Raw genomic sequence first — 23,624 nt, 5'->3', positions numbered from 1 at the left:
TAGTGGGGTGCCTCAGGGATCGGTGTTGGGTCCTTTGTTGTTTGTCATGTACATCAATGATCTGGATGAAGGTGTGGTAAATTGGATTAGTAAGTATGCAGATGATACCAAGATAGGGGATAATGAAGAGGATTTCCAAAGCCTACAGAGTGATTTAGGCCATTTGGAAGAATGGGCTGAAAGATGGCAGATGGAGTTTAATGCTGATAAATGTGAGGTGCTACACCTTGGCAGGACAAATCAAAATAGGACGTACATGGTAAATGGTAGGGAATTGAAGAATACAGTTGAACAGAGGGATCTGGGAATAACCGTGCATAGTTCCTTGAAGGTGGAATCTCATATAGATAGGGTGGTAAAGAAAGCTTTTGGTATGCTAGCCTTTATAAATCAGAGCATTGTGTATAGAAGCTGGGATGTAATGTTAAAATTGTACAAGGCATTGGTGAGACCAAATCTGGAGTATGGTGTACAATTTTGGTCGCCCAATTATAGGAAGGATGTCAACAAAATAGAGAGAGTACAGAGGAGATTTACTAGAATGTTGCCTGGGTTTCAACAACTAAGTTACAGAGATAGGTTGAATAAGTTAGGTCTTTATTCTCTGGAGCGCAGAAGGTTAAAGGGGGACTTGATAGAGGTCTTTAAAATGATGAGAGGGATAGACAGAGTTGATGTGATCAAGCTTTTCCCTTTTCCCTCCCTCTCCCTCTCCCTCTCCCTCTCCCTCTCCCTCTCCCTCTCCCTTGTCCCTCCATCCTCTCCCTCTCCCTCTCCCTTACCCTCTCCCTCTCCCGCTCCCTCTCCCTCTCCCTCTCCACTCTCGCTCTCCCTCGTCCCTGTCCCTCTCCCCTCTCCCTCTCCCCTCTCCTCTCCCCTCCCGACTCCACCCCTCCCCCTCTCCCCTCCCCCCTCCCCCCTCCTCCCTCCCCCTCTCCCCTCGCCCCTCCCTCTCCCTCATCCCTCCCCCTCTCCCCCCACTCCCCCACTCCTCCTCCCCCTCCCCCTCACCCCCACAATCTTGTGGCCCCATTTCTCTCCTTCTCTCTCTCTCTCACCTTTTCGTCTCTCCCCCCCCTCCTCTATCTATCTTCTCTCCATCTCTTCGTCTCTCGTCTCTCTCTCTCTCCTCTCTCGTGCTCTCTGGCCCTCTTCCCCTCTCTCTCTCTCTCGGTTCTCTACATCTTCCTGCTCATCTCCAGCTCTCTCTCGTCTCTCTCTCTCTCTCTCTCCTCTTCTCCCCCTTTCTCCTCTCTCTCTCGCTCTCTCCTCTCTGAATTCTATGGTCTGTGTTTATTTTGCCAAACTTGCTTTCATGCCCCCCCCCCCCCCCCCCTACAGTCCTCCTGAAACAACACACTTTTTCTTCTTGGAATCACATTCATTGCTATGCAAGGTTATTTTTAAGGATTAAATAGGAACACCGTGTGACAAAATATTTTGCAAGAGGCTTCCCGTAGCCAGGGTCACTTAGTTTGAACGCTCAAATATTGGCTTTGTGAGAGGGAATGTGGCGTAACATCCTACTGCCTTTGTGGTCATCAAATATTTTCTCATTGATCACTGGACTTGACGTTTTGGACCCATTAGTTCCCAAATTTTAACAGCCTATAAATGTTCTTCACATTGGTTGTAGCAAGCCTAAAAAACCCAACTTGAATGCCCATGCACGAAGGAGATTATAGAGAGTGGTGAACACTGCCCAGTCCATCACAGGTACTGACCTACCCACCATCAAAGGGATCTATAATAATAATAATAATTTTAATAATAATATCTTTCATCTACAAGAGACACTGCCAGCATCATGAAAGACCCGCACCACCCTGGCCACACACACATTTCGCCATCACCATTGGGAGGAAGGTAACAGGAGCCTGAAAAGTTGTATTAGCATCTTTCGTATAACAGGGATAACTTGGATGTAAACCTTTGGCGGGAGGCAGGCGCCGTGTGTAGGTCCCGACCCAAAGCATCGCCTGTCGATTCCCATCACGGAAGCTGCCAGGCCCACTGAGTTCTTCCAGCAACTTAGTGTTTTTTTGCTTGGGATTGCTGCATCTGCAGTTCCTTCTGCCCAATCTGGTTGTGGCCGTCCAACGCAACCTTGGGCTCAGCAGGGAAGGCATCGATCGAGCTGCCGCTCCTGCCGTTGCTAGTTTTGGGGAAGTCTATCTGGTCCTCGGCAACAGGCTCTTGAGAGCAGGGTTCTGATGCTGACCTGAGATGCCAACCTTCTCTCACTCCTCAGTCAGGAGTATTTTATAGTCATATGGAACAACAACATTCTTACTTGAACAGCAGCATCACAACAGAATATGTAAACATAGTACACTGTAACAATATAATAAATGAGTAAAAATAGTTCAGTGTGCGTAAATATACACATACAAAATCTTCTCTACATCGGCGAGACCAAGCGCAGGCTTGGCGATCGCTTCGCCCAACACCTCCGCTCAGTTCGCACTAACCAACCTGATCTCCCAGTGGCTCAGAACTTCAACTCCCCCTCCCATTCCCAATCTGATCTTTCTGTCCTGGGCCTCCTCCATGGCCAGTGCAAATTGGAGGAACAGCACCTCATATTTCTCTTGGGTAGTTTACACCCCAGCGGTATGAACATTGACTTCTGTACATTCAGATAGCCCTTGCTTTCTCTCTCCTTCCTCTCCCCTTCCCAGCTCTCCCACAGCCTACTGTCTCCGCCTCTACCTTTCTACCACCCCCCCCCCCCCGCCATCAGTCTGAAGAAGGATCTCGACCAGAAACATCACCTATTCCTTCTCTCCGTAGATGCTGCCTCACCTGCTGAGTTTCTCCAGCATTTTTGTCTACCTATAGACGGATTAGACAGATAGACAGATGTAGGATGGAACTGCAGATGCTGGATTAAACCAAAGATAGGCACAAAATGCTGGAGTAACTCAGCGGGACAGGCAGCATCTCTGGAGAGAAAGAATGGGAGACCCCTTAGGATCGAGACCCTTCAAACATGTCTATCTTAGATAGGTAGGTATGCGTGTTGATAGATTTTGCAGGATACACACACACACACACACACACACACACACACACACACACACACGCGTATACACACAAAAAACAAAATGAAAGTGCAATAATAATCTATGTAATTCAGAGCTTATTTGAGGTTGTTGTGTTTAATAGCCTGATGGCTGTCGGGAAGAAGCTGTTCCTGAACCTGGACGTTAGTTTTCAGGCTCCTGTACCTTCTTCCCAATGGCAGGGGTGAAATCCATGTGTGGCCAGGGTGGTGTGTGTCTCCTCCATTTTAAAAGAAGTCCGATCGTTGATTTATTAGTGGAAACCGGTTAATAACAACCAATGTTATTTTGACCTATGACTGATGTGAACCTTTCCTGCCAAGCCCACTTATTTGAATATGAGTATATTTTTATTGGCTTTCAAGTTGTTTGAGTTTTAATTATTTTTTTTGTACTTCCCGGTCTTTGTTTTCTGAAACTTGAGCTAGTGGGTTTGTTCCTCGAGTTGCGCCGTTTCTCAGTTCAATTTCCCGACAAGATGGACAGCATTTGCTCTGCGGTAGTGCTTCATTTTCCCCACCTCTTGTGTCCTTCAAAGCCTCGTAACCTCGCCTGAAATTGTCACCAAAAAGAACAGCAATTGCCTCGTTCGATAGTTCCCTCACAGCATGGATTTTGAACAGGTCAAAAGTGGAGCGACTCTGCTCGCCTTAAGATATCCATCGTCTTCATTTCTGGCCGTGAAACGTCGATTCTCGTGGGATGGATAGTAAAGGTTTAAAGGAGATGTTTGATATAGTTTAGTTTATTATTGTCACATGTACCAAGGTACAGTGAATAGCTTTTGTTTGTGTGCCATCTGTAAAAGAAAAGGCAACGCAGGATTACAATCTATTAAATAGTCACGGTGGCACAGCGGTAGAGTTGCTGCCTTACAGCGAATGCAGCGCCGGAGACCCGGGTTCGATCCTGACTACGGGTGCTGTCTGTATGGAGTTTGTATGTTCTCCCTGTGATCTTCCTCCCAGTGCTTTTTAGGTTAATTGGCTTGGTAAATGTAAAAATTGTCCCTAGTAGGTGTAGGGTAGTGTTAATGTGCGGGGATCGCTGGTCGGCGTGGGCCGAAGGGCCTGTTTCCACGCTGTATCTCTAAACTAAACTAAACCAAGCTGATTAAGCCGTCCACAGTGCACAGATAAAGGTCACGAGATTTAGTGGAAGATTTAATATTGGCCCGAGAAAAGAGAATTGAGTTAGTTTTATTCAGAGTGAGATGGATGGAGAGAAAGTGTGAGGTAGGGGTGGAGGTAGAGGGACAAAGAGAGTACGGTGAGGAGATGGGTGCGGGCAGGGAGGTAGAGATGGGGAGAGATGTGTGGAAGGAGGGAGCGACAGGGAGTATAGAGGGATAAGGCCCAAATGGTCCAAGTTTAGATGGGACATCTTGGATGTTTTTGTAAACCAGCATCTCCAGTTTCTGGTACCCACAATCTGTTTTAGCTGTTGGTTGCAAACTATCAATTGGCCAGAACAAAAGAGACAACTCCCCTGATGTTCATCAAGATATAGTTTGCATGCAAGGAACTCCAGATGGGGAATCTTGAGTGAAACACAAAGTGCTGGGGGAACTCAGTGGGTCAAGCAGCATCTGTGGGGGGAATGGACAGACGACGTTTCAAGTTGTCTCAGCTAACAATGATCCATTCTACATTTTCCTTGCCCTTTGTCACCTTTGATCTCTCGTTTTCACACCTTACCCTTCATATCTCTGAGTCTCTCTCTCCCATAACTCTCAGTCTGAAGAAGGATCTCGACCCAAAACGTCACCCATTCATTCTCTCCAGAGATGCTGCCTGTTCCCGCTGAGTTACATCAGCTTTTTGTGTCTTTTTCCCATGGTATCTTAGCCAAACATGTTAATAGGTGACGTTTCGGGTCGAGACCCTTCTTCAGACTGATGTCAGGGGAGTGGGAGGTACATAGGTATGGAAGAGTAAGGTGTGAAAATGGGACAAAGGGAATAGAGATCAAGGCAAATGTAGAATAGATCATTGTTAGCTGGGAGAAGGTAACAACAAAGCAAACAGAGATAAAATGTAGTCGGAGACAGTAAGACTGGTCAGAGAAGTGGGAAGATGGAGGGGATGGAGAGAGAGGGAAAGCAAGGGTTACTTGAAGTTGGAGTAGAAAAAAGTAAAGTAGAAGTTCTTGAAGATACCATAGGAAATCTTGTGTGGGTGAAAAACAAAATGAATGCAGGTTCTTGTTTCATTATAATACTTGATCACTAGATGTCAACATCAGAGCAATCCAATGCAGAATTGAATGCTGCCTCCTAATGGCTTGGGTAGCTTACATCCCGGGCACGGTGGTGCAGAGTTGCTGCCTTACAGCCCTAGAGACCCGTGTTCGATCCTGACTACGGGTACTGCCTCTCGATAGTTTGTACGCTCTCCCCGTGACCTGTGTGGGTTCCCTCACACATTCCTTGGACGTGCAGGTTTGTAGGTTAATTGGTTTGGGTAAAATTATAAATTGTCCTTTGTGTGTAGTGTATAGGGACAGCATTAAGTAATGCCTGTACGGAGTTTGCACGTTCTCCCTGTGACCCCATGGGTTTCTTTCATGTGTTCCGGATTCCTCCCATATCCCAAAGATGTACGGGTTCGTAGCTTAATTGGCTTCTGTAAATTGCCCCCAGTGTGTAGGATAGAACTACTGTGCAGGTGATTGTTGGTCGGTGTGTGCAGAAGGGCCTGTTTCCACACTGTATTTCTAAACTAAACTAAACCCAATGGTATGAACATGGAATTCTCCATCTTTGGTTAACCTCTACTAAACAACTTCCCACTCCCACCCCTTCCCCTTTACCCTCTCTTTTCTCCCATCTCTACCCCCCCACCTCTCCCTGCCCCTTGGCTGACCTTGTACCTATCTCCCCTCCTCCTACATTGCTTGCCCTAGCTACACCAGTCACACTACATCAATCCTCTAACTTCACAATTTGCAACTCACATCCTTTTGTCCACATCTTGTGTGTGTTCATCTCTGGGCTTTGACAACCATCTACCTATCAATAATCCTCCTTCCCGTCCCTCACCTGTGTTCACCTTTGACCTACTGTCCTTCATCAGACTTTACTGGCTTTACCTTGCGCTAAATGTTATTCCCTTATCATGTATTTATACACTGTAAATGGCTCGATTGTACTCATGTATTGTCTTTCTGCTGACTGGATAGCACGTAACAAAAGCTTTTCACTGTACCTCGGTACACATGACAATAAACTAGACTGAAACCCCTCAACTCTCCTAGCTGTCTTTCCTTCCTCTACTGCCTGCAATCAGTGAAGAAGGGTCCCGACCCGAAACGTTACTTGTCTGTGTTCTCCAGATATGCTGCCTGACCTGCTAGGTTTCTTCAGCGTTTTGTGTCTTTTCATGGCATTGAATGTTTAGGATAATTTCAGTATTTTCTGTTCCTCGAGGATCTAAGTGAGGCATCTGTAAGCTTTCCCAGCTTTAGTTACTTATGATCACTTGGTTCCAGGATCATATCATTCAGCCAGCTTCTGGGTATAATGTAGGATACACTAATATTTTGGATGGCACATTTCGATTTACTTTAAGCAGAAAATTATTCACAGATGCTGATGAACTTTGTTTCTGGAGCAAACTAAAACGGTTGGAGCATAAAAGGAATAGTTTAGTTTAGTTTGGAGATACAGTGTGGAAACAGCTCGGCCCTTCAGCCCACCGAGTCTCCGCCGACCAGCAATACACGAAAGATAGGCCCAAAAAGCTGGAGTAACTCAGTGGGACAGGCAGCATTTCTGGAGAGAAGGAATGGGTGACGTTTGAGGTCGAGACCTGAAATAGTTTGGATCTCGACAAAAATTGTCACCCATTCCTTCTCTCCAGAGATGTTATCCCGCTGAGTTACTCCAGCATTTGGTGTCTATACCTTTGGTTTAAACCAGCATCTGCAGTTCCTTCCTCCACATTGCCAATGCACTAGTTAGTTCCATATTACACATGATGGACAATTTGCAGAGGCCAAAATAATCTACAAACCAGCAAGTCTTTGGGATGTGGGAGGAAACGCACGCATGTCACATGGAGAATGGGAAAACACTGTAGAGACAGTGCCCATAGTCGGGATCGGACCCGGGTCTCTGGTGATGTGAGCAGCAACTCTGCAACTATGCTGCACTGTGCTGAATAATACCTAGATAATTTTCAGTGGCAGTGGGTTTGAAGTGAGCTTTTACCTTAACACATTGTGAAGGGTGCTGTTGATTTGTTTGCAGCAGATGTATCGGCATGGAAGCAATGATTCACTAGTCTGGGCCCACAGGTTGACAAGTTGATTAGCCATAATATGCAGGCGTGAGTCTGGAGCCAGGTGAATCATATTTGATAAAGCCAGAAATAATATCCTCTGTCGCGCATTGTGGATTTTATTTTGCATTTGCAGATAGTTCTGTGATAATGTAATACTTGCACTCCTGAGTGCAACTTTCACCCACCCCTAGATAGACACAAAAAGCTGGAGTGACTCAGCGGGACAGGCAGCATCTCTGGAGAGAAGGAATGGGCGACGTTTCTGGATCGAGACCCTTCTTTTCACCCTCTATTCTAGCAATGATCTACATTTTAATTTAGTTCAAGGTTTCAAGGTCAGTTTATTGTCACATGTACCAATTAAGGCACCGTGCTGCACTGTTCCAGAAATTTAGTTTAGAGATGCAAGTCCTTCAGCCCACCGAGTGCACCAACCAGCGATTCCCACACATTAACATTATCCTAAGGACAATTTTACATTTATACCAAGCCTAATAACCTACAAACCTGTTCGTCTTTAGAAAACTCACGGGGAGAACGTACAGACTCTGTACAGATGGTACCCATAGTCTGGATTGAACCCGGGTCTCTGGCGCTGCAAGCGTTGTAAGGCAGCAACTCTACCGCTGTGCCATCGTGCTGCACTGTCCCGGAAATTTCCCCTTCGATGTCTCAGTTTCACACCTTGCCCTTCCATATCTCTGTGTCTCCCTCACCACTGATACTGAAAACAATATTACCATTTTCACAGTGCATAAAAGCAAATCATCTTCAGATTTTTAAGGCTGAGGTAAGTCTGAAAAAGGGTCTCAACCTGAAACGTCACCCATTCCTTCTCTCCAGAGATGCTGCCTGTCCCGCTGAGTTACTCCAGCATTTTGTGTCGATCTTCGGTGCACTCCCAAGAAGCCTTGAGTTTAGAAAAATACAGCACGGAAACGGGCTCTTCGTCCCACCGAGTCCACGCCGGCCATTGGTCGCCCGTTCACAGCAGTTCTACATTATCACAATTTCCCATCTACTACACACGAGGGGCCAATTAACCAACAAACTCGCACGTCTTTGGGATGTGGGAATGGTAATGGAGTACCCGGAGGAAACCCACACGCACAAGGAGAACATGCAAACTCCACACAGACAGCATCTGAGGTCAAGATTGAACCTGGGTCACCGGTGCTGTGAGGCAAGGGCTTTTCCAGCTGCGCCAGTGCTATAGAAAATCATGTTGGTCTTGTAGTTTCTGAATCTCAATAATATTTAATAGCTAAGTTTAGTTTTATTACCGGAAGCTAAAAATATTTATGTTGGATTAATTGTTCAATAAAATATCATTGCACAAGTGTCAATGGAAGTTGCTTGTCAATATCAATGCCCAGCCTCAGTGAAACTGACAGACTGTTCTTAAAAGACAGTGGTGTTTGATTGCTGTGGGTATGTTACATAGCACCTTTTTTTCCCTCGGTTTTTTTTTGTTACAAGACAGCTTTTTTTCTCTATATGTCAAGTAACTTTTATGCACTTTACAAGTTCCCGATCGAAATCCCGTCGCAACCAACTCAGCCCGCATGTTTCCTAATTCATCAGCCTCATTATATCTACTTTGTGGCATGGAAACACACATTTTTTGAGAAACTGCCTGTACTAGGTGTTATAGGAATAAATGCACTTTTGATTCGAAATAATTGTAATCGAATGGTTACAGGAGGTTTTAGCCCAAATTGTAGGAAAGCGTAGATGCTGAAAATCTGACACAAAAACTGATTTTGATAACATGCACATTGTAGCAATCTGCAGTTTCTTGTATCTTCAATCTAAATAGACAAAACGCTGCAATCACTCAGCGGGAGAGGCAGCATCTCTGGAGAGAAGGAATGGGTGACATTTTGGTTCGAGACCCTTCTTCAGACTGAGAGTCAGGGGAGAGGGAAACGAGAGATATGGATGGGAAAGGTGTGAAAACGAGAGATAAAAGGGGACGAAGCTCAAGGAAAATATAGAATAGATCATTGTTAGCTAGGGGAAGGTGACAATGAAACATATAAAGTAACATTTAATCAGGAAGACAGTCAGACTAGTCGGAGAACTAGGATGGGAAGGGATGGAGGGAGAGGGAAAGCAAGGGTTACTTGAAGTTAGAGAAGTCAATCTTCATACTGTTGGGGTGTAAGCTGCCCAATCGAAATATGAGTTGCTGTTCCTCCAATTTGCACTGGGCCTCACTCTGACAATGGATGAGGCCCAGGACAGAAAGGTCAGTGTGGGAATGGGAGGGGGAGTTAAAGTGATTGGCGACCAGGAGATCATGTATGTCTCAGCAGACGGAGCAGAGGTGTTCAGCGAAACGATCACCAACCCTGCGCTTGGTTTAACCAATATATAGGTGTGCACACCTGGAACAACGGATACAGTAGATGAGGTTGGAGGAATCTGTATGCTCTGTTATAAGACTGACAGTTAAATGCAACATATTAAGTGAAGGTAGGCACAAAATGCTGGAGTAACTCAGCGCGACAGACAGCATCTCTGGAGAGAAGGAATGGGTGACGTTTCGGGTTGAGACCTGTCTTGGGACTGGGCTCGACCTGAAACGTCACCCATTCCTTCTCTCCAGAGTTGCTGCCTGTCCTGCTGAGTTACTCCAGCATTTTGTGTCTCTTCTTATTTCAAATGTTCAAATGGAAATCATAATGCGATTATCAAAATGTTCTTAAATTAAAATGCGTATTAAATCTGTACTTAATCATCATGAATTTTTAAATGGGTTGTCTCGGGCAGCAATTATGGTTGTAAATACACACGGTTTGCTTTGAAAACTTCCAATCACTAAACAACACTGACAGTGCACCCGCTGAGTTTCCCCAGCAATTTTGTGTACCACTGACAGTTAATGTGGTTGTGTGCAAAAAAAATATTGGTGTAATTCTACTTTTTATAGATGTACCGAGGTGCAGTGTAAAGCATTCTATTGCATGTTATTGGATCAGAAGGGTCTTCCCATAGGTTAGAGGGTACTCTCGATCTTCCACCCTACCCGCATTGTGCACGCTGCGCTTTTTCTTTGTAATTGTCACGCCACAAAATGCTCCAAGACTATATTCTGCACTCTGCTATTTTTCTCTCTGCATTATTATTAATGGTAGAAATAAAATCAGATAATACTATATATAAAGGCAACCATGTCAAACTCAAGTACATTGGGTAGAACAAAGGGAAGATACAGAGTGCAGAATATAGTTCTCAGCATTGAAGCGCATCAGTTCCTTGGACAATGTCCGCAATAGAGTAGAGGTGAATCGGACAGTACCCTGGCTTATGGAAGGACAGTTCTGAAACCTGTTGACAGAGGGGAAGAAGCTGTTCCTGAGTCTGGTGGTGTGCATTTTCCAGTTTCTGTATCTTCTACTGGACAGGAGCAGGGAGAAGAAGGAATGATGAGGGTGGAACAAATCTCTGATCATATTTATTGATAACATGTGAAATCTAATTTTGTTCATTTTTGTGTACGCATCAGTTACACAATAAAGTCATCAGGTCTGAAGAGGGGTTTCGGCCCGAAACGTTACCTATCTCCTTCGCTCCATAGATGCTGCTGCACCCGCTGAGTTTCTCCAGCATTTTTGTGTACCTACACACAATAAAGTCATACAGGCCCTTCAGCCCAACTCGCCCATGCTGACCAACATGTCCCATGTACACTAGTCCTACTTCCGTGCGTTTGCCCCATATCCCTCTAAACCCGTCCTATCCATGTACCTGTCTAATTGTTTCTTAAACGTTGCGTTAGTACCTGCCTCAACTACCTCCTCTGGCAGCTTGTTCCATACACCCACCACCCTTGGTGTAACAAGTAAAGTTGCCCCTCAGGTTCCTACTAAATCTTTCCCCCCTCACATTTCATCTGGTTCTGGGCTTTAAAAAAACACTCTGCATCTACCCGATACACCTCTATAAGATCACCCCTCGTCTCCTGTGCTAAATGTAGAATTAGCAGAACTTTTTTAATGCTAAATACAAGGTAATGGGGCTCTAAGCCAAGTGGAAACATTCAGATCACTATATGTTGAGTCGGGTCTGAAAACTGGTCTGTGCTTGAGTGGAGATTATTGAAGGCGCACAAAACAGTGAGGACAATATATCAAATGAGCATCTCCACATCTGTCCTGTCTTCTGTGCCAGAGAGAGAGAGAGAGAAAGAGAGAGAAATACATCTCAGTGTCTCGCTCTACCCGTTTGAGTCCAGATACAGATTGTCTGGGCGTTTCCACGGAAACCAGGCATTGTCTGGTAATTGGGTAACACCCTGTGAAGATTCCAAACCCTGTGAAAGGAATCGCAACCCTTTCTCCAGCTTTGCATTTGTGCAGTTTTCGTGCTTTCCGCTTGGGAAGGTGTCAGTTGCAGACCTAAACGCCTTCAAAAGCACGCGCTTGAAAGCTAATCCGCTGGAAGTTTATTTTTTCACTCTCTTGACCATTGCCAGATTTGGCCGCGCCAACATTTATTCCCTGCGAGTTGGCCAAGTAATTTGAGTGCCTGTGCTGGAAATGCTCTCGATTAAATAGCCGCCCTCTACGGTTCGGTAACGAGGGTCAACACGTTGAATTGAGAATTCCATCTGCACCGCCGAGATTTTAATGATTGATTGCCACCATTTCCATTGCTCAACCTGCCCCTTTTTCCATCTAGTGAGTTTCACCACCGTCACGGGGAAGGAACACTGCATTTCAAAAAACAAAACGTAGCACTTTTGTATTCCCCCACGTCAATATTTATCCTACCGCAAACATTTCACGAATCCCCTCTTTCAGGTCCCGCGCAAACGATAATCATTGTTAGCGTGGTTTTTGGGTACAGAGTGGGTGGAAGGGAAAGGAATGTTGGTACATTAAACCCCCGTCCCCCCTGACGAAAAATCACCGTTACTTTGCTTGCCTTCATCTCCAGAGTTCATTGACATGGTATCAGCGGCCCTTTTTTTTGCTGGCACAAGATGTAGCGTGATTAGCGAGCTCCTTTTATTATTTGTGAGTGTGTTTCTTTTGCATTTGGATCATAGTGTGTGTGTTTGGCGATTAAGATTTGTTGTACTCTGTCTGGAAGAGGCGACTGACATCCACATTGTATACATACATCTCAATTGAACTGGGGTTGTTGTTAATTATTCATACAAGTCTACACAGGCAGATAGATAATGTCTGCCTGTAAACCCACCCCTCGACACCACTCCTTCCCTTTGTTCTGCTCCTGACAAGAAAAAGCGCTTGCCTGCACCTTTAGTCACAGGAGGCTGGCCGTGCCTCTGTAGTCTCAAGTACATGCCAGCATGAAGCCGAGAGGTTCTCTGGCAAAGCAGGGTTAGACTTTGTTGTGGAGAGGGAGAGAGAGACAGCGGCAAGAGAGAGTCACAGAGAAAAGAGAGAGAGGGAGGGGGGAAGGAGAGAGAGGGAGGGAAAGGAGAGAGAGGGAGGGGGGAAAGAGACAGGGAGGGAAGGGGGAGAGAAACGAGAGAGGGAGGGGGGGAGAGAGAAGAGAGGGAGCGGGGAAAGAGGGAGGGGGAAAAGAGAGAAGGGAGAGGGGAAAGAGAGGGAGGGGAAGAGAGGGAGGGGAAGAGAGGGAGGGGGGAGAGAGAGTGGGGAAAGAGAGAGGGGGAGGGAGGAAGAGAGAGAGAGGGAGGGAGGGAAAGAGAGAGGGAGAGATAGACTTTGGAAAGGGAGGTTTTCAGCGTGGGCAAACAGGAACAGCCTTGCATCACAGTGGGAGGGGTTTGCCGTGAACTCTGCCAGCAATGGATTTGCTCCAAAGCCGAGCGAGCAGCGCTGTAACTCAGTGGAGTGTGTGACAGGATTTCTAAAACTTCAGTTCAAAGCGCCTGAGAACCCGAGAGTGTGGATCATGAAGAGGAAAATAAGAATGCGGTTACCTTGGAAGCCTAAAATGGTACAGTTGGTTCTGCTTTGTTTTGTTTAGCAGTGGGGGCGAGGGAAATAGTGCCAGAACTAGCATTTCTTATCTGGCAATATGTTGGCCTTGCCACGGTACAATGTCTGAAAAGTAATGCAATGCGCTCTCTGTCCTCTCATACACTTAACTTGTTGACTATCCCAATTTTTTGTTTTTGCATAAAATTAAGATCTTAAATTTTTAATTAAATCTTACTTCATTTAAAAAATCTTGTTGATACCTAGATTCATAGTAGGGGGGAAATTGAAGTGAAAGATTTTCTATCATGCTTTCTCTCAAGTGCGATGTTGTTTTACTGCAGTGCCTATTGTGAATTATAAACTTTCTAGGCTCTTGGTCTATAAATGCACTGGAGGAGGGCGGCGCAGCGGGTAGAACTGCTGCCTTGCTTGCGCCAGAGACCCAGGCTCGATTGTGGCTTTCTGTGCTGTCTGTGGGTAGTTTGCACGTTCTCCCTGTGGCTGCGTAGGGTTACCTCCGGGTGCTCTGGTTTTCCTCCCACATCCTAAAGGACGTGCGAGTGTGGAGGCCAATCGGCCCACTATGAAATTTCCCCTGGCGTGTAGTCTGGGATGAGACAGTTGCATTACATAGAACTTGCGTGAAGATAGACACAAAATGCTGGAGTAACTCAGCGGAACAGGCAGCATCTCTGGAGAGAAGGAATAGGTGACGTTTCGAGTCGGATGAAGGATTCCAACCCAAAACGTCACCCATTCCTTCTCGCCACAGATGCTGTCTGTCCCGCTGAGTTACTCCAGCATTTTGTGTCTTATCTTTGGTATAAACCAGCATTTGCTGTTCCTTCCTACACGAAGAACAAGTGTGAATGGGTGATCGCTGGGCTGTATGGATTTGGTGGGTCAAAGGGCCCGTTTACATGCAGTATCTCTAAACTAAACTGAACAAGGTTGTGAGAGAGGGTTAGACATTTTGCTTGCATTGATAAATTTGTAATATATATGAATGTTGTGTTGCGTTGAATTATGGTACTTTCCTATATTGCAAAATATCATTTTGGTATAGATAGTGGTTTCTGTTTAGTTTTGCACGGAAACAGGCCCACTGAATCCGCACCGACCTGCAATCCTCGCACATTAACCCTATCCTACACACATTCGGGACAAATGTTACACTTACACCAGGTCAATTAACCTACACACCTGTACGTCTTTGGAGTGTGGGAAGAAACCAAAGATCTCGGAGAAAACCCACGCAGATCAATAGACAATAGGTGCAGGAGGAGGCCATTCGGCCCTTCGAGCCAGCACCCCCATTCACTGTGATCATGGCTGATCATCTACAATCAGTACCCTGTTCCTGCCTTCTCCCCATATCCTTTGACTCTGCTATCTCTAAGAGCTCTATCCAACTCTCTCTTCAAAGCATCCAGAGAATTGGCCTCCACTGCCTTCTGAGGCAGAGAATTCCACAGATTCACAACTCTCTGGGTGAAATTTTTTTTCTCCGTTCTAAATGGACTGTCCCTTATTCTTAAACTGTTGCCCCTAGTTCTGGACTCCCCCAACTTTGGGAACATGTTTCCTGCCTCTAGTGTATCCAATCCCTTAATAATCTTATATGTTTCAATAAGATTCCCTCTCATCCTAAATTCCAGTGTATACAAGCCCAGTCGCTCCATTCTTTCAACATATGACAGTCGCTGCACTCCCTGAAAAGCAAGAGTGTCCTTCCTCAAGGGAGACCAAAACTGCACACAATACTCCAGATGTGGTCTCACCAGGGCACTGTACAACTGCAGAAGGACCTCTTTGCTGTTTCTAGCTACAGGTTCCTGGGTGTTAACATCTCCGATGACCTCTCTTGGACCCACAATACCTCAACTCTGATCAAGAAGGCTCACCAGCGTCTCTTCTTCCTGAGGAGACTGAAGAAGGTCCATCTGTCTCCTCAGATCCTGGTGAACTTCTACCGCTGCACCATCGAGAGCATCCTTACCAACTGTATCACAGTATGGTATGGCACCTGCTCTGTCTCCGACCGGAAGGCATTGCAGAGGGTGGTGAAAATTGCCCAACGCATCACCGGTTCCTCGCTCCCCTCCATTGAATCTGTCCAAAGCAAGCATTGTCTGCGGAGGGGGGCTCAGCATCGCCAAGGACTGCTCTCACTCCAACCATGGACTGTTTACCCTCCTACCATCCGGGAGGCGCTACAGGTCTCTCCGTTGCCAGACCAGCAGGTCCAGGAACAGCTTCTTCCCGGCGGCTGTCACTCTACTCAACAACGTACCTCGGTGACTGCCAATCACCCCCCCCCCCCCCGGACACTCCTCCCACAGGAAAAACACTATGTCTGTATACATGCTAATGTAAATATTTATTCAAATCATATGCTATGTCGCTCTTCCAGGGAGATGCTAAATGCATTTCGTTGTCTCTGTACTGTACACTGACAATGACAATTAAAGTTGAATCTGAATCTGAATCTGATCTACTCAACTCCTCTTGTTATGAAGGCCAACATGCTTTCTCGGGGAGAACGTACAAACTCTACAGACAGCACCCGTAGTCAGGATCGTACCAGGGTCTCTAGCGCTGCAAGACAGCAGTTCTACTGCTATGCCATCGTGCCGTATATTGATACTAAATGTATCTCAACGTTAAATGCCACTGTGAGAGGAATCTTACACCGCATGTAGGGAACAACATTTGTTGCCAAATGATAACCTGTTCAAACTCTGAAACAAGAATCAATCTCACCCTTGTGAAAGTAATGAATATTGCATTGTCTCCTGAATGTACTAAATGTCCCATGAGTGGTGCGCGATTATGCTTGTACCATTTTCAGCTGAGGCGAGTGTATGTCATCTAAATTTTGCCTGCTGTGAACTATATTTATACATTGTTATTATACATTGTTTCTCAGCAGAAGGACTGAGTGTTTTTTGGGTTTTCTCTTCCACAGCACAATTCAGAGTGGGGAGAAGAGGTGGAAGAAGGAGCCGTCTACAATGTTACGTTGAAGAAGGTTCAGATACAACAAGCTGCCAACAAAGGTGCAAGATGGCTGGGGGTGAGTGGCTGTTACAGATTTTCATCTCCAATTCCTGCCGTTCAGGTCCACCACCGATTTTCCGGCACCCTATGTTCCAGAGGCTTTCTGGATTACCCGTGTAGTGTTGCCGGCCCAACAGAGGTCATGGCCTCCGAGAGTATCGGGACGTTCTGCCTAGGACGCCCAGGGACCAAGACAACGGCGCGCAAAGTCGGCCTGGGAAGTCGGCAATGGGAACGGATCTGCCGGCTCTGGCTGGGCCGGAGTTCCAGAGCCCCGGCCGCAGGGGGCAAATTCCACCCGCAGATCACTGCGCAAGTCCCAATGAGGTGGAGATCGGCCACTTCACCCGGCCGAGGTGTCACATTTTCGGGGGGAATTTCAAGAGCGCTCTGGTAATGTTGTCCGGATTAAAGGAGGTGCTGGAACACCAGTTGCTGGAAAGTCACTAGTGGACCTGTATTGTGTTCAAAACCTGTGGGTACTTGCAACTTGCACAACTGATAGAGGTATTAGTGTCTAGGCATTGATTAGATCATGATCTGAATAGTTGCACAGAGTGGATGGGAATTGTTAATTTGATTACATCGAGATATCTGGCACAGCGGTAGAGTTACTGCCTTACAGCGCCAGAGACCATGGATCGATCCTGACCACGGGTATTGTCTGTATGGAGTTTGTACGGTCTCCATGTGACCTTTGTGGGTTTTCTCCAGGTGCTCCGGTTTCCACTCCAAAGAAATACCAGCTTGAAGGTTAGTTCAGTCTAGTTTATTGCCACTTGTACCGAGGTACGGTGAAAAGTTTTTGTTACGTGCCATCCAGTCAGCAGAAAGACATTGTACAATTGCCATCGGGTGAATACAGTGTATAGATGAATTGGCTTGGTATGAATGTAAAATTGTCCCTAGCGTGTGAAGGGTAGTGTTAGTGTGCAGGCATCACTGGTCGGAGCGGACTCGGTGGGCTGAAGGGCCCGTTTCCACTCTGCATCTCTAAAACTAAAACTAAACTCACACGCACGGCTTGTTGTGGGAATTACTAAGACATGGCTGCAAAGAGGGCCAGGGCTGGGAACTGAATTTCCAAGGGTATACCTCCTATCGAAAAGACAGACAGGTGGGCAGAGGGGATAGGGTAGCTCTGTTGGTGAGAAATGAAATTCAGTCCCTTGCAAGGAGTGACATTGAAACAGGAGATGTTGAGTCAGTATGGATAGAACTAAGGAATTGTCAGGGTAAAAAGACCCTAATGGGATTTATCTCAAGTCAAGTTAAGTTAAGTTTATTTGTCACATACACATACAAGATGTGCAGTGAAATGGAAGTGGCAATGCCTGCCGATTGTGCAAAACAACAGAACAGAATAGAACAGAATCAGTATTTACATGTTAGAAAATAATTTTTTACAAAAGACACAACACAACAGGAGTTTGGTACAGTAAATTAGTCCCTGGTGAGATAGGAGATTAGTGGGCAAAATTAGGGCACATGGTATTGGGGGTAGAGTGCTGACATGGATAGAAAATTAGTTGGCAGACAGGAAACAAAGAGTAGGGATTAACGGGTTCCTTTCAGAAAGGCAGGCAGTGTCTAGTGGGGTATCACAAGGCTCGGTGCTGGGACCGCAGCTATTTACAATATACATCAATGATTTAGATGAAAGGATTCAAAGTAACATTAGCAAATTTGCAGATGACACAAAGCTGGGTGGCAGTGTGAACTGTGAGGAGGATGCTATGAGAATACAGGGTGACTTGGACAGGTTGGGTGAGTGGGCAGATGCATGGCAGATGCAGTTTAATGTGGATAAATGTGAGGCTATCCACTTTGGTAGCAAAAACAGGAAGGCAGATTATTACCTAAATGGCGTCAAGTTGGGAAAAGGGGAAGTACAACGGGATCTGGGGGGTCCTTGTTCATCAGCCAATGAAAGTAAGCATGCAGGTACAGCAGGCAGTGAAGAAAGCGAATGGCATGTTGGCCTTCAAAACAAGAGGAGGAGTATAGGAGCAAAGAGTATTGATGCAGTTGTACAGGGCCCTAGTGAGACCACACCTGGAGTATTGTGTGCAGTTTTGGTCCCCTAATTTGTGGAAGGACATTCTTTCTATTGAGGGAGTGCAGCGTAGGTTTACAAGGTTAATTCCCGGGATGGCGGGTCTGTCATATGCTGAGAGAATGGAGCAGCTGGGCTTGTACACTCTGGAGTTTAGAAGGATGAGAGGGTATCTTATTGAAACATATAAGATTATTAAGGGTTTGAGGCAGGAAACATGTTCCCGATGTTGGGGGAGTCCCGAACCAGGTGCCACAGTTCAAGAATAAAGGGTAAGCTATTTAGAACAGAGATGAGGAAACACTTCTTTACACAGAGAGTTGTGAGTCTGTGGAATTCTCTGCCTCAGAGGGCGGTGGAGGCCGGTTCTCTGGATACTTTCAAGTGAGAGCTAGATAGGGCTCTTAAAGATAGCAGAGTCAGAGGATATGGAGAGAAGTCAGGAACGAGGTATTGATTGGGGGTGATCAGCCATGATCACATTAAATGGCGGTGCTGGCTCGAAGGGCTGAATGGTCTACTCCTCCACCTATTGTCTATTGTCTCATCCCTGGATTGTGACTGGGTTCCCTTCCCGGGAGCTCTTTGTAACCCGAACGGTTTGCAAATGGGAAATGCAGGAACGGGCCGATTTCCCACTTGGTAGAAGATGCCTCCAGTTCCATAGCAACGGCCAAATGCATCTGCTGGACTCCCGTACATACATGGGCCGTACATAAAGATGGTGACTGAGGGGAGGATCTGCATCTAAATGTAGAGCAGACAAAATGTAAAGGAAGGAACAGCAGATGTTGATTTACACCAATGATAGACGCAAAATGCTGGAGTAACTTAGCGGGACAGGCGGCATCTCTGGATAGAAGGAATGGGTGACATTTTGAACCTATCTTCAGTTTAAACCAGCATCTGCAATTCTTGTATCACCCTCTCTATTTCTCGTTTGCCTCACCGTTGACTCTCAATCTGAAGAAACGTCACCTACTCCAGCATTTTGTGACTATCTTAAATGTAGAGCAAGATGGGAGCAAATGGGCTGGAAGAGAGACCAGAATAAGATGCAATATATTAAATTCCTATCTACAGTGGATCAGTTCTTCTCATTATGGTGGTGTTTAGTTTGTGCACAGTCTGTATTGGAGAACTTTATGTTTCGGCTTATTATTGTCACGTGCACTGAGAAGTGAAAAGCTTTGTTTTCAGTCTTCAAAGGTCTTTTATTGTCACCTGAACCAATTAAGGTAGTGAGTTACCAATCAGATTAGAGCAACCAACACCCAACCCCCACGTAAAAAAACGAATGAACACTAAAAACATACATTTAATACATACCAAAAAAACAACAAAGGAAGGGACAGACAGACTGTTGACGAGGCAGCCATTGGTGGCGCCACCCGGTGGTTGAATTTTGCATGCTATACAAACAGATCAGATAATCCGATACATAAATACAATCAAGTCAAACTGAAGTACAATAAGTAGAGCAAAGAGGAAGATACAGAGTGCAGAATATAGTTTTCAGCATTGTAGCTCCCCAGTTCCACAGACAGTCAATGTCCACAATCAGATAGTACCCGATATTCAGGCTGCTATCAGGCAACTGAATCATCCAACCACAACCAGAGTGCAGTGCTGAACTACTATCTACCTCATTGAATGAATGAATGAATGAATGAATACGTTTATTGTCATTGCACAATACTGTGCAACGAAATTCCATTACATCTCCTCCGGTTAAAAAAATACAAACACGACAATCCTCAAACTATCCTTGATCTGATTTTGTTGGCTTTACATGCAACGTTATTCCTTTATAATGTATCTGAACACTGTAAACAGGGGTGGGCAACCTTGTTCTGCATAGGGGCCAGGACGCATGTCTGTGAGCAGACGTGTACACATGGGTCCCGCCCCGGATGGCAGGCATCAAATCACGTGTTCACAGGTAGACTAAAATGCTGGAGGAATTCAGTGGGTGAGACAGCCTCATGCAATCCTCGCATGTCTCACCTGCTGAGTATCTCCAGCATTTTTGTCTACCTTCCAGTTTTCCAGCATCTGCAGTTCTTTCTTAAACATGTTCACAGAAGGTGCATGGCCGTGCCGGCGGCTTTGCGCAGGGTGCGGTACAGCTCGGCGCCCGGCCGCTGCTTGGGGCTCGGCCGTTGCTCGGGGCTCGGCCGTTGCTCGGGGCGTCCGGCAGCTGGTCGGGGTGTCCAGCGGACCGGATGATGACGGGTTAAAAAATACGCCTGGGGGGCCGGATGATTTTGGGTTACGGTTGCTGACCCCTGCTGTAAATGGATCGATTGTAATCATATATTGTCTTTCTGCAGACTGGTTAGCATGCAACAAAAGCTTTTCACTGTACCTCGGTACACGTGACAATAAACTAAACTTAACTGACCCTAGCTTAGGGAAGGAAGGACTGTTCAGAAGGGTCTCGGCCCAAAACATCACCCATTCCTTCTCTCCGGAGATGCTGCCTGTCCCGCTGAGTTACTCCAGCTTTTTGTGTCTATCTTCAGTTTAAACCAGAATCTGCAGTTCTCAGCAAAGCCCATCGTCCGCAGTGAGGTGGCACACCAGTTCCATGGACGATTATTTCCAATGTTGGTGGTGCCACGGATTTGCACTTGTTCCTGGATCGGCCAAGCTGAAGCTGGAGAGATTCCCGCCCAGGTTAAACATAGACACTCATTCTTAACGAAAACCACGGTCCTTCCTTTCCGCATCCTCCCCCTCCCCTCCCGAGCCTTGCGTTTAGGTTGGGATTGGCCGGTAGTGACCTGCAGGAGATCCTCCTGAAGTTTAGCGTGGGATTTTCCCACCAGAAACGGTTTGCACGTGTGTGGACTGCGACTGGCACTCTGGGTGATGCACTGCTGGCATCCCACGGCAGCTGTTTACAGTAGATCATCGCGCGTCGGTTTGATTTGGTTCTATTTTAAACTGCAGAGGGTTTTTTTGAAAGAACTGCTTACTGTGCTGTTCACCCAGCAGAAAGGCAGAGCCAGGATTCTCAGCATGTTTTAGGCTGACAGTGCATGGAAGTCATAAGGGACGGTGGGCTAATTCCTTGCTGCCCTGCTCTTGTTTTTCAATGCTATTTAATGCCTCAAACACTGGAGTTAATGCCAAGCAGCCTCACTGCGTAAAAATCATTTCTGATACGGAGGGATCACGGTCATATCTATGGCAACATCTGCTGCCTACATTTTAGTGTGCCTATTCTAAAGGCTTGAGAAAATAAGCAGGCCCTTCGGCCCGCAATGTCCGTGCCGAACATGCTACCAAGTAAACAAACCTCCTGCCTGCTATGATCCATATCCCTTCATTCCCTGTAGGGGGCGGCAAGGTGGCGCAGCGGTAGAGTTGCTGCCTCACAGCGCCAGACACCAGGGTTCGATCCCGACTATGGGCGCTGTCTATACGGTGTTTGTATGTTCTCTCCGTGACCCGCGTGAGTTTTCTCCGGGTGCTCCTGCTTCCTCTCACACTCCGTAGGCCAGTTGACTTGGTAAGATTGTAAATTGTCCCAGGCGTGTGCAAGATAGTGTTAGTGTGCAGGGGAAGCTGGTCGGCACGGGCTGAAGGGAGAAGGGGACGGGTCTGTTGCTGGTAAAATCAAAGTTAGACACAAAATGTTGAAGGCAAAAAGCGGGTGAGACAGCATCCATGTCAACAAGGAAATGGCTCTAGAAATCGTGGATGCATTGGTGATAATTTTCCAATGTTCTATAGATTTAGGTTCAGTTCCTGTGGATTGGAGGGTAGCTAATGTTATCCCACTTTTTAAGAAAGGCGGGAGAGAGAAAACTGTGAATTATCATGATTTAGTTAATCTCCTAATTAAGTCTTTCAGTACCTCCATTCTGCAATCAAGACCTAGTTTTACTGTTAATCTAATTTCTGTGTAATTGTGTCAGCTGGGAATGTAAAAGCTGTAGCAAAGTTGTCCTCAGGAGATCAGCTTTGACTGGTCTCCTGGTGTGCACCAGTTTTAATAAATCACGGTTACTTCCAACACCAACTCCTTGTGGCCTTTCCATTTGCTCCTCAGTGGGTGTTGTTTGTAGGTTAGTTATACCGTCTGCCTCTGTAACTCATCTTCCTGTGTCTTCTGCGACCATGAAGTTGCGAATCTTTGTTGTACATCCGAATCTTCTTTGCAATGGGATTGCGACCGTCTGCTGTAACAGACCACGATGCGCGGATGGGATAACGGTCTTTTGTTGCTCCAAATGGCCGGAATTGTCAACGTTTGAATTTAGGAAATTCAAAGGGAGGGGTGACCTTTGCTCCTGTGGAGTTCGGAAGTATGTTATAGGGCCTGAGCCACTTGGCGATTTTTCTCGGTGACTGACGTATCAGGTCACCGAACAATTCACGGCGTGATGCAGTGTGATGCAGCGTGATGCGGCGTGATGATGTATTGATGCGTGGTGTTTTTTCAAGTGTCGCAACATTCGCAGCTGAATTTTGAAATGTTCAAAATCTTTTGGCGACACTGATATGACGCCGAAAGTCGCCGAAAAAATCGCCAAGTGGGACAGGCCCTTAACTCCACCAGAACAAAAGTGCAGTCAGTGTCTACTGTTTTAATTCTCACAAGCTTGGTCGTTTATCCAGCTGTTTGAAACAAAATTCCGTCACATCGCTCTTTCTCTTAAACGTCTGTTAAGTTGAAGCCCTCCCTGCTCTTGGAATATAAAACGTTCCTGCTTCTAGTTTAAAGAATAGGTGCAATTTTCCTTGATGTCCTTTTACCAACATGGATAAAGCAGCACGGTGGCGCTGCGGTAAAATTGCTGTCTCACTGCGCCAGGGACCCGGGTTCCATCCTGCCTACAGGTGCTGTCTGTACGGAGTTTGTCATTTCTCCGGGTGCTCCGGTTTCCTCCCACACTACAAAGACGTGCAGGTTTGTAGGTTAATTGGCTTCTGTAAATTTATAAATTGCCTGGAGTGCGTAGGATAATGCTAGTGTGCGGGTTATCGCTGGTCGGCGCAGACTCGGTGGGCCGAAGGGCCTATTTCAATGCTGGATCTCTATAAAGTATAAAGTCTAAAGCAGCCCACGTGGTCTCGTCAAATGACCTGTTTATGGGGGATTACTTTGTGCAAATTGGTCGAAAGCACAACATTACAACAGGATCTATACCTCGATGTGTCATGAGCTGCAAAACTGTTTGGGACTTGGTGCAAGTGGACATAAGCACTAAGCACAGGAGGCTTATTG

General features: G+C 46.2%; 1 protein-coding gene across 4 annotated transcripts in view; it reads left to right on the top strand.

Moving 5' to 3' along the window:
• LOC116977436 (ral guanine nucleotide dissociation stimulator-like 1) overlaps positions 1-23,624 on the top strand; it is a 227,567-nt gene that overhangs the window by 128,956 nt on the left and 74,987 nt on the right. For 3 of the 4 annotated variants that reach the window (XM_033027866.1, XM_033027868.1, XM_033027864.1), the window contains exon 2: positions 16,238-16,345. In XM_033027866.1, the coding sequence (XP_032883757.1) occupies positions 16,238-16,345 (108 nt within the window). Of the gene's footprint in view, positions 1-13,019; positions 13,286-16,237; positions 16,346-23,624 lie in introns of those variants that run through there. The other variant, XM_033027867.1, reaches the window with a different exon arrangement.

The sequence above is a fragment of the Amblyraja radiata genome, chromosome 10 (genome assembly GCF_010909765.2).
Source record: "Amblyraja radiata isolate CabotCenter1 chromosome 10, sAmbRad1.1.pri, whole genome shotgun sequence".
Taxonomy (NCBI): Eukaryota; Metazoa; Chordata; class Chondrichthyes; order Rajiformes; family Rajidae; genus Amblyraja; species Amblyraja radiata.
The sequence above is the reverse complement of the archived record's forward strand: the minus strand, read 5'-3'. Positions and strand labels throughout refer to the sequence as shown.